The 17,151-nt window shown below is 37.8% G+C and overlaps 2 protein-coding genes across 2 annotated transcripts; one reads left to right on the top strand and one right to left on the bottom strand.

Annotated features, from left to right (window-relative positions):
• On the bottom strand, positions 1-10,597 carry LOC124255416 (F-box/WD repeat-containing protein 5-like). The gene is given in 9 exon segments (XM_046689336.1): positions 1-4,027; positions 4,720-4,932; positions 6,154-6,398; positions 6,401-6,850; positions 7,722-7,861; positions 8,316-8,496; positions 9,243-9,641; positions 9,940-10,052; positions 10,512-10,597. Coding segments are annotated over 7 exon segments (1,836 nt in total). The 5' UTR covers positions 9,633-9,641; positions 9,940-10,052; positions 10,512-10,597; the 3' UTR covers positions 1-3,810.
• Positions 10,598-10,762: 165 nt separating this feature from the next.
• LOC124255460 (ribosome biogenesis protein NSA2 homolog) lies at positions 10,763-16,786 on the top strand. The gene is made up of 10 exons (XM_046689378.1): positions 10,763-10,887; positions 11,703-11,770; positions 11,908-11,974; positions 12,340-12,393; positions 13,014-13,164; positions 13,440-13,524; positions 13,967-14,061; positions 15,186-15,326; positions 15,817-15,868; positions 16,458-16,786. Exons 2-10 carry the CDS (start codon positions 11,740-11,742, stop codon positions 16,523-16,525), a joined length of 744 nt encoding a protein of 247 aa, XP_046545334.1. The 5' UTR covers positions 10,763-10,887; positions 11,703-11,739; the 3' UTR covers positions 16,526-16,786.
• Positions 16,787-17,151: the final 365 nt, after the last annotated feature.

The following is a 17,151-nucleotide window of genomic DNA, read 5'->3' as shown; positions in this document are numbered from 1 at the left end:
TACATGTTATGTTTTATTATGGTCTGGTTGAGAGCACTCATCTGAGACATCATACAACAGATGACCCTGAATGTCACAGTTAATATAACAATCTGGTTGGCTTAAAGCATGTGGCGGCTTGACACTACATTTGTTTCATTGTCACCAGGTTGTATTTATATGAAGAGAATAATAAATCATAAGTACACATCTATGTTTGATGGTGGCTTAAACAAACAAGAGCTATCTGTCTCACGGTGCTGTATTTAATATGGGTATCAAGTTCCATATTAGACCTAAACTTTGCAGTGTTGTGGTGACATTTTTCATCCTAGTAGCATTTTGATAATGTTTGTAAGTTCTTGGTCAAATCCAGTTTTCACGAGAATACATTCTTTTGCCCGGAACTTTACATCTTGTAAATACAGAGCGAGAAACTGAATAGGGATCTGTTCTTAGAAAAAAACTGAAGTTTCCATCTTATTGATTCTAAAATATAGAGGGTTAATTCTGTAGTACATTGATTATGGTATAATTATAATTTTAAATCATTCACTGCAGATTAAAAAAGTACTATTATGATCTGAAAATGATAAGGTAGGAAACATGATCACATTAACCTCAATGTCTATTGTATAAGTTTAAGTATTTAGACACTTCTATACATTTTGACTACTCTGACTATAGATGGAAAATGAGGACACATCATTGTTGCTGTCTTCATTTCAAATCACAGCATCTTGTTGGATTCCGCAGTCAGTCAATACTAATTGTCCATGTTTTTGCTTAGTTAATAAAACTGAGTGCTTTTGCAGTTGTAATTACATTACCCTATGATGGTCCTTATGTCTGATCCTGATGTGGAAGAGATTTTCAAATTCTTCCTGTGTACAATTCTTATCTCCCTTAGATTTGTTTACAAGGACCTATTTTTCAAGCACGCTCAGCAGGTTGGATTTATCATTGTATTGAACAGTATTGCAGCAGCAGCATGGCTGTCAGCTCGATGTGGCAGGAAAACGCCAAGAGTGTTACTGTATATCTTGGACGTTGACACTTTGGTGAAACCCACGAGCAGGACACAGCAAGAACATTAATCAGGGGAATGTGGGATTCAAACATTATTACATAGTATTCTGGCACAGCCAAGAGAAGCAACTCTATCTAGCAAATTGTGCAAGCACACTATGACAAATTTACTCCATGGGTACTGATGAAGTCCATCAATATGCATATATCAGTAAGATATGAAGGATTATCACAAAATCAGAAAATACTCGGCCAGAAGCATGTCCTTACTTTCTGTGAGTAGTATAACATTAAAAACCAGATTCAAGCACATCTGCGATCATTGAGAGTGAATTGCTGTTTAACCGACACAAAGAACAAAGTTCAGCAATAAATGAATCACAGTAATAACTTTGATTGTGAACATATACTGACCTCCTAAAAAACCTGACTTGCATCAAAACACATTCATCATGAAGACATGAACATTTCCATCACAATCACAAATACCCAAAACGAGATCAAGCACACATTTCTAGCTGTTTAAACACCTTTACTCAATGAGAGATAGTATGTTGTACACGTAACATACCTTGAATCAATGCTAAGTGTAAGATCTGCTTATGTTAGTGACAACTTCTGTGAGTGAGTGAGTGAGAGTGAGTTGGGTACTATATTTCCGTTAATGTAAGCGGTAAGAAAAACTTGATCCAGATTGAACACATTTACCAAGGATCATAATCTGGGTTAATCTGGGATTTGAACCAATGACTAACAGATCCTGGCATGGGCAAGGGACAGAATTCTGCACAGTCCAACATGACATCAGAGATCACAAAGATTTTCTATTTTGTTTTTACATATATTATCACATCAGCACAAGTTATATATTATGATGTCACAAGTTATATATCATGATATCACAGCAATAATTTGTGATGTCCTACTCAATACATCAGATTATCAAACTGAAAGATACAATTTGTTTCTGTAACCCATGATTTCTGGACAGATATTTTGCATACATACTGGACCTGAAGCGTGCAATTTATATCTACTTCTATTGTTTAATAGACACCACCTATTATTCTCACTGCTTAACATTTAGGATCTGTTTATCTATGTTATATTATGATACAGTCAAACAAGGTTGTGTCAAGCCTTAATGTGTCAAACGTACAGTTGTCTCTTTGTACAAGGTGCATACATGTGTATTTCTTATTATTATATAAATCATTTTTTAGTGGTTGACTGAAAGTATTTACGAGTCAAAGTATTCATGTAGGTTTCTTCAACTATGACACAATAATGTTTGACCAGCATCATGATGGGACATTCACATTCATAGATAGAGACATCTTTCTACTGTCCTGGGCCTTCATTTTTGAAGCTCTCTTCGCACTAAAATAATTATAAGTTAATGCTAATGTATGGCACTTATGATTATCTTAGCTCTAAGAGAGTTTCGAAAATCTAGGATAGGAATACTGTATACCAATTTTCTGACATTCTGGATATTGCAATAATTTGGATTATTATACATATTAAAATACAAACTCTGAAATCTTATCTTCAACCACATTGCATGAGTATCTGGACAACAGTGATCATAATTCAACAAGCATGAAATAAACTGAATAAACTTGTCCACATGGTCCTGGAGCTAAATGGTTCCCCAAGATAAATGTGGATCACATGGTCACAATGGTATAAATAGTAAGGGTTATCCACACTGCCAACACAACTCACAGGTACCCACATGCTGCTAGGGCAAAGCTATAATATGTCAGTACACATAATTGCAAAACCTGAATTTTTTATTTACATTTTTTTAATGGTTGCCAGTCAACAAACATCACAGAAGGAAAACCAAGTTCTATGGATAGTCAACTTCTTTATTGCAGTGAGTACTGACACCATTATCAAGCAAGTGCTTGCTTGATAATGGTGTTTGTACTTACACTGAAACGTCGCACTCATTGCAATTCAGAAGTTGACTATCCATAGAACCTGGTTTTCCTTCATCTTTACAACTTCTAAAATGCCTCTCAAAGAAGTTAAACATCACAGAGTCTTCAACCTATCTGATAAGAAGAGAGGAGTAGCAATGTTGCAATAATATGCAATAAGTAACATGAAAAATTAAATTCTTACTGTCAAGATCTTAAATATATAATGATTTGTGTTGTGTCATTCACATCATGATATTCCCATGTCCATATCCACTGGATACATTTAGGAGGTGATGCATGGAAGGGTATATGAGAGGGAATTAGGGGAGTGTCACCCCAAATACAACATTATCCTAGGGTGGGTCACAAAAGTAAAAAACATGTTTGAGGAGGGTTGTAAAAACATGGACATATTATTGTATACTATAAAGTGTTTTAGCATTTTGTCTCTTCATGGAGGGTCATGAAAAGAATGCAGAATGAAATGGGGAGGGCCATCCAAAAATACACGCATAAGTGAGGGGGTAATTATTTACAGGCCATCTGTGCATAAAAATCTCTGACATACTCACACACCCAACCCTGTCCCCACTCCTTTCCTTGTAATAAATGATAGTCCTCTTCAGTCTTGAAATAACATTCATGTTCAACATGATTTATTGGTGTACACCTAATTGTGAATGTAAGCACATATGATCGCCTATTTCAGGAGACATTTTTAAGCACACCCCACACCCAAAATATCAATGATTCCTGACTAGGCTACACTGACATAAAAACTGTGAGTAGAAATAATTCCAGCATTGCAAAATACATAGAAAATAAATTAAACAGCATACAAGAGAGATAGATTCATAATCTGCATATTCTGTCATCTATCTAAAGATTGTGCATTTTCAAGGACTTGCTTTAATCTGTTTCTTGATCGCCAAATCTTGATGGTGTGGTCATCACTCACAGTCACAAAATACTCCTCATCTCGAGGACTAAACCCAACAGCGTTGACAACACCTGGGCCATGTCCAAATGTACCAAGACAACACTGATAATGGCGATCCCAGAGATACGCTTTTGTGTCCTCGCTCCCACTGTAAAAGAAACAAATCAATTTTCAAACACATCCAACACCACATTTACAGCAATAAAATACTAAAAGGGCAATGTCACACATTTTCGACAGTGTCCCTACTGTGCCTATATTATATATATTGGGGCATATGCACTCACTTTAGCTTCCTATTGATGCAATAAAGAACTTATCCCATACGACTTGCCTGAAATCGATAATTGAAACTTCGAGGCGAACAGCTTCCAAACTTGAATACTTGCCATATATGGAATGTAAACAATTGTTCTGTACATTGAAAACTGTCGCATGCAGTGTTGTTGGTGTTTGCCGAACTGGTTTCAATCGCAAGTTGTGCATATGATATTCGTATAGAGCACTCCAAGGGACATAACTCTTGAAATAATGTTGAGCCGGTAGAGGCAGCGAGAGTCTATTTAATGCAACATTACATTAATTCATTCGAACTTTTTAATTTTAATATTGTAATCTAAATACATAATTTTGGGGGGAATAAAGTATATGGTAGCTTCCCTGACAGCTGATAGTTAGTATTATTGAGAGAATGCGTTATGTATTTCTAGAGAAGTGTGGTGTGATATAGTGCCTTTAAATTGAATAATCCAGTAATTCCCTTATCATGCCCAATGTACAGCAGTATACTTGTCATGTTGGATGTGCCAATGCAGCATGAGAGTTGTGGCAAATACCCACCTGCCAATGTAGTGTTGACTGGAGTCGAGGAATACAAAGCAGCACATCGTGGACTGGGAGTAGCCCTTGTGACCTCTGTACCTGACCCCTGTGTCACTCAGGTCGTGAAGGTCAATCACCCGGACTTCTATCTCTGGTGAAAGTTCTGGGGTTGCCCATGGGTCGCTGCGATCAATCTTCCCCACCCAGGGTCGACAGTTTACAAACAGATACCTGCAACACACCATAGTCAGTGTCCCTACTGTACATCAGCCTTACTAAACACTAGAGGAAGATACTAGAGTGTTTAACAACAAGTTTCAGGGCAAAATAATTAAAACATCAAATTTTCTTCCCAACAAATCTTGCTATTAAACATCCCACTTCACATCATGTCATTATTTAAAGGTATAGAACTCCACTGTTCATCTTTCCATGATATACAAATCGACTTATCTAAAGTTAGACTTATTGATTATTGTGGTCTTTTATGTTTATTGCTTGATATTTTAAAATTTTGTTTTGCCCCAATCGTGCCAAATATGAAATGTTCTTACAAAGAACTACTACTTTTTGTATCATGTGAATTAAAATCAGTTGTTTAATAGGTATTTCTTTGAAGATGACAGATGACATATAGAAATAGCTTATGGATACCAAGTATCATATTGTCACTGTAATAGAGAAGTTTAGGTAGAGGTGAGGTGAAACTGGGTTTAACATCGTGCTTGATAATATTTCGCTCATATGACGACGTGCATGCGTGTGTATGTGTATGTGCAGCTGCTTGTACTAGCCCAGACTTAAGCTGGTTTTATAGTGCTAGCCCACTGAGATACCACGCCGCAGTGAAGCATGAATACCCCACTCAGACACATTATACTGACTCTGAGCCGACCAGTCCTTGTTGTACCCATTTATGCCGAACGCCAGGCAGGGACCAACAAGTACCATATTTAACGTCTTTTGGTATGACGCGGTCGGGGATTGAACCCGCGACCTTCCGCTCTCCGGGCGGACGCTCTAACCACTACACCACAGAGGCGGTCTTTATGTAGAGGAGCATATTGAAGCATAAGATGTTTTTCTTACATTCACTAACTTCCTATTTAATCATTGAAATGCCTACTTTTAATACCAGTATCTAAGCAACGTTCACATATACTTTGCATCTCATTTAATGTTGGTTCTGTGGTCATCCACTCACAAAATGTTAATGCCTTTGACCCAAACCAATTCGAACCAAGTTTCTGAAGGATCTATAAATACACTGCTCAAAAGAAGTCAGAGAAAATCTGTCATTGTTGGTAGTATTGCAACACACAAACTTCCAACAGTGGGTATTATTTAGCTTGTTTGTATATGTACATTTCGATCAAGGAAAATCCCCAACAGCTGGTTGAGTAAACAAGGAAATTCATGAAACTGGATAAAGATCAAGAACACAATTCTTACCGATGGTCCTGAGAGAGACACAAACCAGTCACATGACCATTCAGATCAATCATGTGATCAGACATGTCAGGTTTGCGAATCCGCCTCATCTCGATGTCCTGGTTGCTATAGTTAACCACCATGTGGCTCTGAATACTGTCAAGGTCAGTCACAACTGACTCCATTGTCCGCTCAACCACGATGTCAGAAATTGTGTTGGGTGAAATGTCCTTGAACCCAAGTTGATGCAAAGCCACTGCAAATTCCCCGTCACATATATCAAATTCCTCAGTTTTAAGTGATGCATGGATGTTACATTCCTCTTCGAGTGAGTGTTCGTGTTTCGCTTTGAAACATACTTTGCCTCTGGTTCTTCCTCCATGTCTGAATCATCAAAGGAATCCATATGCAGTGGATGACCATTTTCCTGTATCACAATATTGCTACACATCTGTTCCGTTTTGCTGGAGCTTCCTGATGAGGTGGCAAGTGGACACATATCGTCTTCTCCACATTCATTGTGATTCACTGAATACGCTGATTCACCAATATTTTCGAGTTCGGTTTCCTGAATGGGAGAAATACCTTTGGTTGGCACATTAACGACAGTCAGGAACTTGATGAGACTGGCTGTCTCACTACAGAAGGTGAACAGGGCAAGGCCTGAGTGGGTCTCAACTGAGGCTGATGCAGGAAGCAGCTGAGGAACATCCTTCACCTGGAACAAGACATAATATGCTACTTGTCACAATAACTCTGATATCTGATATCTGTTCTTCAGCATCTTAAAAAAAAATATAGTTCTGGAAATAAATGTTAAACGGTTTCACAAAAATAGGGATTGTAGTGTGAGTGAGTGAGTATGGATTTACACCACTTTTAGCAATGTTCCAGCAATATCACGACAGGGGACACCAGAAATGGGCTTCACCCATTGCACCCATGTGGGGAATCGAACCCAGGCCTCCAGCATGACAAGCAAACGCTTAAACCATTAGGCTACCCCACCACCTCTAGGGATTGTAACAAAGTCAGAAGTTTAAATCTGAATGAGATGTGGCTGTGGCCATTTTGAATTTAACTTGTTCTGGCTAATGAAAAACAGAACATGCTATTAGAGCATTGTTTTTGGTGTACAAAATTGAAACATGTCTGCCAGAGGTATAGCAAGATGTATCTGGTGTTGTTGGAAAGCTTGAGTGGAATAGATGGCAACAGAGAATGTACATGCTAATATTGAGGACAAAACATGGAAGAACTAATAATGGACATATATGCTTCTTGTCACTACTTATTCAAACAACATAGGCATGTACTGATCAATAAAATACTTTTTTAAATTATTCAAACCTCTGGAATTGCATGGAACTGTAAATATATAAGTGAGATCCTTCAGGTTTATTTATTCTCAAATAGATTCGGACAGAGTAGACCCTGGCACATCATTATACGAATTGTTAAGAAGATCTCCCTACAGTAATGGTAAGGAACCTACAAAGTGAAAAATTAGAAGAATTTCTATCGATACACCTGATTTCTCCATCCGAACTATGTCCTCTCACGATCACTGTAGTATGACTACTTCTTACCTCAAATGCTTGTATCTGGACAGTGGTTGCAAATCTGTCAAGACTAATCTCTAGGGACCCTCCCAAGAAGGTGCAGCCATTAAGCCAAGTCCCAAACAATTGGGACGGGTCCATAGACACCACTCGGAGTAGCTGGAAATCTGGAAGTGTCATAAAACATGATATATTGATATTTCTGGGTAGGTCCATTGTGAAACTTGAAAAACATTCCATATGATTATACCACTAGCTTATTCCATACACTTATACCACTAGGGTGTGTTATATCCACTGTTTTGGCAAGTCATAATTCAATTATTTTTAAAATTTACCTTGAATTTGACTGATTTGTTTCAGATACAGATCTTCTAATCAACTTCAGTATCTCAAAAAAATGGCTCAAAAAACAGATAAACGGTCATTCTCAAACATGACAGGATCATTGTCATAGGTGACGACATCAAAGTGCTGGCCTATATAACAGATAAGTCTTTCTAAATAATGAAAAGTCAATGTGTTCTAGTCATAAACATAAAGCCTTAACACAGAAAATAAGACAAAATCAATTTCTAACATGATGCTAAGTCTGTTTGAGACAAAGAAAAAATGACTGACTGTGTTCAACAGATAAAACTGCCACAAATCCTCTTCTGTCAATTTCTGTGCTCTTGACACTGGAGACGAGGAGCATGGTGTCGGACTCATTGAAGCAGGAGAACTGAGTGAAGTCCCATTTGTACCCTGCACGGAAGTCATAGCTGTACTTCAGTCTCGTTGGGTACCCAACTTGCCAAACCTGACAACGAACAACAGTGCGTGAGTGAGTGAGTTTAGTTTTACGCCACATTCAGCAATATTCCAGCTATATGGCAGCGGTCTGTAAATAATTGAGTCTGGACCAGACAATCCAGTGATCAACAACATGAGCATCAATCTATTCAATTGGGATACAATGACATGTGTCAACCACGTCAGCGAGTCTGACCATCAAATCCTGTTAGTCGCCTCTTACGACAAGCATAGGATAATGAAGATCAATTCTAACCCAGATCTTCACGGGTACAACAAACAAGAAGATGAACTGTTCCTAATGCTTCACCATGTTCAACAGAAAATCCATAAAGATCAAAGACACAAGACTAGTTGAGCTGTTCCTTTCTTTGATGTTACACACTAAACTCTCTTTGTTTATTTCTCTAGTTACAGGTATCTGTTATATACACAGCAGTATTTTTTGCATGCACTGCCATGTGGACTTTTGGGTATTTTGAGCATGTTGAATAAATGGAAGACAATGGTAGTACTGATGACGTGTACAGCAAATGGTAGAAGTGTTGACATGTATAGCAAATGGCAGAATGGTTGATGTGTAGAATAAATGGTAGAAGTGTTGGCAAGTAGGAAAAATGTTATTCATTCATTCTGATAAAAATCTCTCATGTTTTTATTTTCAGTCTCTCTGAACACAGTTGGATTACAAAATGCAATCAATCAGTATATGTAAACCCTGAAACATGAATCAAAGATTCAGTCCTAACATACCTTCACTGAGCAATCCTTTGATGTTGTGGCAAACAGGGATCCATTGTGTGCAAAGCTAACATGTAGAACTTCATCTGAGTGTTCAGTGAGTGTCTCACTCCAGACCAGAGGAGCGTAGTAATACAACCTCTTGTACTCGTTCCTCCAGGAGCAGTAACCCGGCGCGATCTTGCCACTGATACTCCACTTCCTGTGCACTAGTTGCCGCCATAGGCTCTCGTCATATGCCACCGCTCGCCACCGACTGCACACCTGAGAAGCTTTTAAGACATCTTTTGCAGCCAAGTTGCTGAAGATACTGAGAAGGAGAGAATCTGGAATGTTGGCCATTGGACACAAAGTCACTGGTATCTCACTTTCTGCATCATCCGATGGAGAATCGGTTTCCATTGTCTGGAACTGGAAATGATCATTTAGGTGATCAAAATAATTGTTTAGATAAATTACAAATACATTATGAAACTATTTTAAACATGTTGGAAACTATTACAAAATGTTAAAAGATCATTTTGAAAAAAAAAAAAAACATTCATGATATTCTGCCAGAAAATGATAAATATTTATTCAGGTGCCTGTACTAGTGAGTTAGTATCGCTGTAATAACCTCCAAAGTTGTAACATTACATTAAAAGTTGTAAATGGGTGTTTGGTGTGTTGGGGTAAACTACATTTTACAATCCAACTCAAGATTACTAACCTAAGGCTTGATGAAGAAGAGGGTCAGTGAATGGTGAGCCATATATCATGAAAGTATATCCGACACGAACTAGCCCCAAAAAGCTGTATGCAGGAAACAGCTGTCTTGACAATCTAAAAATGCAATCAACATACCAATGTAACCAAGCATCACAATTTAAAAGAAAAATATATGACTGACTTCTGAAGCTGTACTATGGCCTCGAACATGACACAAGCATAATAATTAGGTCTACATGCCAGCTTCAACTTCTATCGCATGCAAAGGATAATTAATACCACGTACACTGTTCTCTTTTGTCTATTCTATTAGGAAGAATACATCCGATAAAGGGTGTAGGTATGGGTTGTTAATTGGGTATGGGTTTGTGACTCAGAAAAAATGGATAAGTGCCTGCGAACGTGATTCTAAGATTCAATCCCACAGCGACATAAGCCACACCTAGATACGATTTACTTTGACTGCAATTTCTTCTTTTCTAAATAATGTGTGGCCCCCGAATATGTTTAGTCAATAGGCTAATTCATGACAATCATCAGGAAGGGTGGTCTGTTTACTTATCATGAGATTACCTTTTGCTATTCTTTACCGGATACATTAGAGTTGCCTGCCCTTCGACGTGAACATTTTGTAAACATTTCCGAATAATGATTCTAAACCTTTAACTATGCTAAAGTAGATTGGATTTTTCTAATTAGAATATCCTTTCTGTGTATTTTTAAAACCCAGAAAACACTTATACCCGATGCCTACGAATAAAGAGGCTGACTTCTACTATAAATCCCCGTTCAGATCTTTAGAAAGTCCAGCGCATGCCCATTGCTCAACTTCCTTTGTACAGTGTCAGCGTGTTGTTTTGATGTGGATTTCACAACTGTGTTGTGAATAACTGGCGCCACACATTCAACACTTGTTGGATTCACCAACAACTGACACACTGTCAATATGGTAACTCTTAGAATTTACATATGCTATTTCTGACCGCAAATATAAATTTTGAAAATAATTTCTGCTCGAGGCAAATATTCCTCCTCTAGTCATAAGCATCAGGGTGAATACCCAACCAAAATGAAGTCACCAATAGAGTTGGGCATCAATGTGGTTTACCGGGCAAGTGCTGTAGTGCCAATTGGCTCAGTCTGTGCCTTTTCAACCATAAAGGACCGTTCTCATACATACAGATATACACTTTTTCAGTTACCCAAATCTGCTATTAGCTTTGGATCCCTTCCTAATCAAGCACCCTTGTACGATCATTATCATGATTATAGTTTGGCACCACTCGCAAGTTAGACACAGAGAATAAATGTCCTTGCTTGCCCATAAAGGTAAACATTTGATGACTCGGTGAACGGACACTAATTATTTGTGATAGTCCATGGTTTCAGTTAGAAGTTGCCTCTAACTGGATTAATTTCAACCTGAAAATGTCAAATATCTCCCCAATAAACATAGTGAAGTCCATTACTCACAGTACAAGTTTTAAAATATGATGAAGTATCAGTAATAAACACTTAACTTTTGATGTTGGTCATATTTCGAATAATCAATCTCTATACAACATTGCAAGGAACCATTGTTTCTTAGAATTGAGTCAAGAATATCCATTGGATCAGAGTGAAACTGAGGTTAGATGATTATGAACTGGTTAAATGGTCAGAATTTGTCCCAGTTAACTTTGTAAACTTGGTAAATTATTTGTACGATTATGAATTAAACACTAAGACAAACATTTTATAGCTTTTGAAATTTCTTGTTTACAGCCACAGAACGAGCACATAGAACTCCATCAAAAGAGGCATGGACGCAGACTTAACTATGAAGAAAAGAAGTAAGTTGACATAACATCATAGCAATGGGTAGATGTAAGACTTTAGTTAGCAGATACCAAAATACACATATGTCCTCAATCATGCCAATTGCCAGCAAATGTAAATTAATATTCTGTTATGATTTGAAACCTTTCAGGAGGAAAAAAGGAAGGCCGTCTGCCCCACGAGTTGGCAGAGAAGGCAAAGAAACTACGGGGAATAAAGTAAGTACAGTTTGGACGGCATGTGAATTGACTGAACATAATGAGGAATTATTTAGATTGGTCTTCAGCAACCCATGCTTACCTTAAGAAGCTATCAACATGATTTAGTGGTCGGGTTGACACATCATCATATTCTAATTTTGTAGATAGATGCTCATGTGGATCACTGGATTGTCTGGCCTTGACCCGAATATTGACATACCACTGCCATATATAGATGTAATATTTCTGTGTGTGGCATTACATAATGCACCAACTATTTAGATTTATGGAGACTTGAACTCCTTTAATACATGTAGTGTAAAACTTGATTTAAGGTAATCATTTGTTTAGGTTGACTTTAAAAATTACTGTTTCCCTTTCAGAGCAAAATTATATAACAAGAAGAGGCACTCAGAAAAAATACAGATGAAGAAGACGTAAGTCCCATTAGAACTCATTGACTATGTTGGCAGTGTTACAAATGCTATGTTACTGTAATATCCTCTTATTATGCCAAATGCAAAACTTTTGCCATTTAAGGGTAAAACTGCAAGACTGGATACAGTAGGTAATAGGTAGATCCTATGTGATGCACATAGGTACAGGCTATAACGCAGCACCCATGACATCATATTCAGAATAACTTATGAAGAACCCCCGAATCAGCTATTTCTTTTGTGTGTTTTATCCCAAACTACCAACATCTATAATAATAAAGCCACAAAACCCTTCTCACTTCCAGGAGAAATCTCTGCTAAATGCAGAATCGATTGTACTATTCCGACTATCACGAGGACACGTTTCCTCCTTCACTCATGGCACCAGTTATAACATTTGCAAACGGTAGTCAGTTGTTCATTCAGTCACTGTCCATTGATGAATACCAATTAAGATGCCACTTCTAAAGAGTAACATGAAAACAAGACTTGAACATGATTCCATATTGATCTCATGATAGTTCAGTGGACAAACAACATGGTGTGATATTACTGAAATCAGTTCGAGAGCTGTGTTAGACCATTTTCTCTCACTCAGCCAACAATTGACATTGTTATAGCATCAAGATGCATGAGGAGAGGAAGACGAAGCAGAAGAAGAGTGATGAGGTTCCTCAGGGAGCAGTGCCAGCCTATCTGCTGGACAGAGAGGGTCAGTCCAGGGCCAAGGTCCTGTCTAACATGATTAAACAGAAGAGGAAAGAAAAAGCTGTAAGTATTTTAATAGGTCTTTTGTTATACTGTATCTTGCATCTTGTTTCAACTGTAAGTCTTTTAGTTTTGTCTTTAGAATCCTCTGATGTTTGTATTGGTTGTCATATATGGTAGTTTGCTTAATGTCTGATAGTTTTTGTGATCATTTTCATTTTTGGTACGACTGAGCAATCCTTCTGATATTGGTATAATAATTTCAGTGAAAACTAAGTAGGAGATCAAGTTAGTATAATTTATCATGATGGGATATTTAATCTACATTTTTTTCTCAGGGCAAGTGGGATGTTCCTCTTCCTAAAGTTAAAGGAATGAGTGAATCAGAGGTTTTCAAAGTGGTCAAGACTGGAAAAACCAAACGTGAGTATAATATGGTTAAGGTTACAAGACATACATCTAACTTTATTTCAGTTTGAAACTGAAGTAACCAGTGGTTTACATGTAAAAGGTAGAGCTGACCAGCTGCATTTGCTGAGAGTTGAGTCTGAGCTTTTTGACTTTGGGAACTGATGACTTCATGCTCGTCTGCAGAATGTTGTTATGCAATTTGATTGTAGCCATATCTCAGGAGTAATGATGTTACATGTTACTGAAGTGATATATATCAGTAAAGCTTGTTTTAGTATTATTGTTTATCACTTTTACTACTGACCTCAGTCTCCTGATACGGAAGATTGTTGCAGTGGGGAAAAACAAGGGCGACAATACGGAAAGGGAGATAACAACCAGTATTGAACTGGGCTATGCACCTAACATTCGTGTAACACACCACCTATGTAAACATCCTGTTTTCCTTTTTCAGGGAAAGCATGGAAGAGAATGGTCACCAAGGTTACATTTGTGGGAGAAGGTTTCACAAGGAAACCACCAAAGTTTGAAAGATTCATTCGACCGATGGTGTGTATACCTGTATTTGTTAGATCTGTGTTCTATAGCAAGTGTCAAATAACAAGATGCATGTAACAATGGATGGATAAGTATATGGGATTGCTCTTCTGCTTCATGAGTTTCTGTGGTATCGTGTCAATAAAGTATCAAAATGATTGAAATTTGTGAATTATTGGCGATCATTATAGTCTGTTATTACAAGGGGGGTATGCACATCAAATGAAACACGGAAAATGACAAGGGTTGTTATAAGTTAACGCTCTTTACGTACCGCATGTGCATTTGTTTCACTGTTCCAACTACTGCACTTACCCCCCTTGTAATACAAACCAGTAATAGCGATTTGAATCTATGATTGTTTGTTAAACAACTTTTATCCTAATTTGAATAAAAGTTTGAGATTTAAATGTTCAATTGGCAAGGTAAAATAATGAGGATTCGCAAATTTAATTTCACTTTATTTGATTTACATTTTTGTTTAAAGTGAAATTCATCGGTACGTTTTCACTGCAAACAGACTATAGTAACTTCACTAACCATGCTACATCATGAATAATAGACTTCCAAGACCTTGGCAGATATCAGCCATGCTGTTGATCACTGGATTGTCTGGACAACACTTCATTATTTACAGACTACTGCCATGTAGCTGGAATATTGCTGAGTGCGGCGTTAAATTAAACTCACACACTCACTCACTCAAACACAGTGACCAAGTATAGTTGTATACTCCCCAGGGAGTTGAGATTGATAATACGATGAGCCGTTGAGATTGACATCCAATGATCGAGGGGGGAAATAACAGCGCCTTGAGCATGCACTAGTGTGTGGATATGTGCGCTATATAAATATCCTATAATAAAAAAATATATAGTTATGATAATCACTGTTTTGTCTACATCTTACTGTTACCAGAGACTTTTAGTGTGAATTTGGTTTCTCTGTGGAATGTAAAACCTGGTATGAAATTGAGTGTGTCAGTAACATTCCATATGACATGTATAAGAGGCCTCCCTGTTTGATTGTTAGTGAATCAAAGGGAACATTTACGTATGCATCTGAGTTGGTAATTAAGAGGTTATACATTTCCATCATAATGCTTGGAGTTTCATGAAGGTATTGTTTTATTTCAGGGTCTCCGATTCGGAAAGGCACATGTCACACATCCTGAGCTGAAAGCCACATTCTGTCTTCCCATTATTGGTGTCAAGAAAAACCCAAGTTCTACAATGTACACATCACTAGGCGTTATTACAAAGGGAACAGTTATAGAGGTATTTAATTGAAGTTTAATTTCTTTTAATAATGTCTAAATATTGAATAATATATCTTAATACTGGATTTCCCTCTGAAGATTGTGGTTAGAACAGAGACCATTTTCTCATATTACCCCTTGGTCAGTGATATAATTGGAGAAAGGCAGTGTGCAGACCGGTTGTATTGCCTCTAACTGAGGCTAACTGCATCCTGACTGGTGGAGGCCATTTTGTGACCTTCAGGATCTCTGATGACCTGTTTTATATGTTTAGCGACAATTAAAAACACGAGAGATCTCTCAGGCAGGAATATTGACTATCCTTACACAGTACCAGTATATAGAATTCACCATAAGACTTACATGTACTGATGTAGAGTAACACCTGACGTAACTAGGAGTATGACCATGATGGAAATGTTCAAATTACCCAGTACTCACAATATTTGACTTGATAAGTTGATTGTTTATATATGTATACACAACTGATGACGTTGATGTCTGTGCAGGTTAACATCAGTGAGCTGGGTCTGGTGACACAAGGAGGAAAAGTTATCTGGGGTACGTACAATGCCTGAGGCATCATAGATATGGTGTGCATGGACATTCAGGACAGCATGGTTTGGACACACCAATTTAGTTGTGTGTTGTACACATTTCTTGTTGATGCTCTTCATGCAAGGGGACACAATTGGCCTAAATAGCACCATTGAATCTTTTGGTCAGGACAGACACCTATGATTGGAGGTTTAAATCCTGATTGCCCCATTTATATTTCTAGGTTTATTACCACCATATCCATGCTCATAGGTGTCTTGTGGTAGACTTCTGAGAGCCGCATTCCTTAAGGATTTCCTCCACCGTAAAGCTGATTTGCCATGATATAACTGGAATACTGTTCAAAGTGGCAGCAAATGCAACTCACTCGTGTGTCAACAGAGAGGAGGCAAAAACTCGTTGTCAAGGTTTATAGTGTCATCTTTAAGATCATTCAGTGAAACAGAGCCAATGTTTATGCTGGATGTAATGCAAGATTGTTGCATGGGGTGCATTATTTGTTGGTAATAACTACAAACTGTCACCATAGTAACCAGTAAACCAGTTCGTTGCAAATAAGAATGGATACTAAGTGATACGTGTCTACTTCCAGGTAAATATGCACAAGTTACCAACAACCCCGAGAATGATGGCTGTATTAACGCGGTGTTGTTAGTGTGAGAGGAGATTTGTGAGAGTTTTGAAAACTGAACATCCTGGAGTACGTTTGAATCAAGGCAAATGAGATCAGAGTCTGTGTTCTGACATGGTGACGGAAGGAAATTCAGGGAGACATTTATGGATCTAAATACGTGAAAATATTGCCAGCCAATCTGAAAGACCAGTGTTGGAGGACTTGCTTCACAAGCTAGCGGCTCTACATTTGTATTATCACAGCTGGGGTTTCACAACTTGAAATAAAATAAGTCTGTGATTTATGTCCAAGGATTTCTGTTTTTTGTTGTGGAGATTGTAGACATGAACCTGAGAAAGTCCAGTTTAGTACTGGTCTTCAGTAATCTGTGCTTGTTGGTCAGACTTGTTGGTTTGGTTGATGCGTATCATAGATTGATGCTCATTGTGTCAGTCACTGGATTGTCCGGTCCAGACTTTACAAACAGCTAATGTTCAGCTGGAATAATGCTGAGTGTAGTTTAACACAACACTCAATCAATTATAGTTAACCTGACTGTTTGTATATGGTGTATTTCATCAAGTACAAAAGGAGTCGCATGTATAGGAATTTCCTGCATCTGAAGTAAACAAGGGGACCATGAGTTGGGCAATTGGGTATAGATAAGAAATGG

Source organism: Haliotis rubra, unplaced genomic scaffold (genome assembly GCF_003918875.1).
Source record: "Haliotis rubra isolate DU_JTF1 unplaced genomic scaffold, ASM391887v1 Scf60, whole genome shotgun sequence".
In the NCBI taxonomy this organism is placed as follows: Eukaryota; Metazoa; Mollusca; class Gastropoda; order Lepetellida; family Haliotidae; genus Haliotis; species Haliotis rubra.
Note: the sequence above shows the minus strand (reverse complement) of the source record. Positions and strands in the feature narration are given on the sequence as shown.

What these genes read in the sequence shown, in the direction of transcription:
- LOC124255460 (XM_046689378.1), top strand. Translation starts at nt 11,740, where the DNA reads ATGGACGCAGACTTAACTATGAAGAAAAGAA. An exon ending in CTTAACTATGAAGAAAAGAA is followed by an intron (nt 11,771 to 11,907) that starts GTAAGTTGACAT and finishes GAAACCTTTCAG; the next exon opens with GAGGAAAAAAGGAAGGCCGT. An exon ending in AAAGATTCATTCGACCGATG is followed by an intron (nt 14,062 to 15,185) that starts GTGTGTATACCT and finishes GTTTTATTTCAG; the next exon opens with GGTCTCCGATTCGGAAAGGC.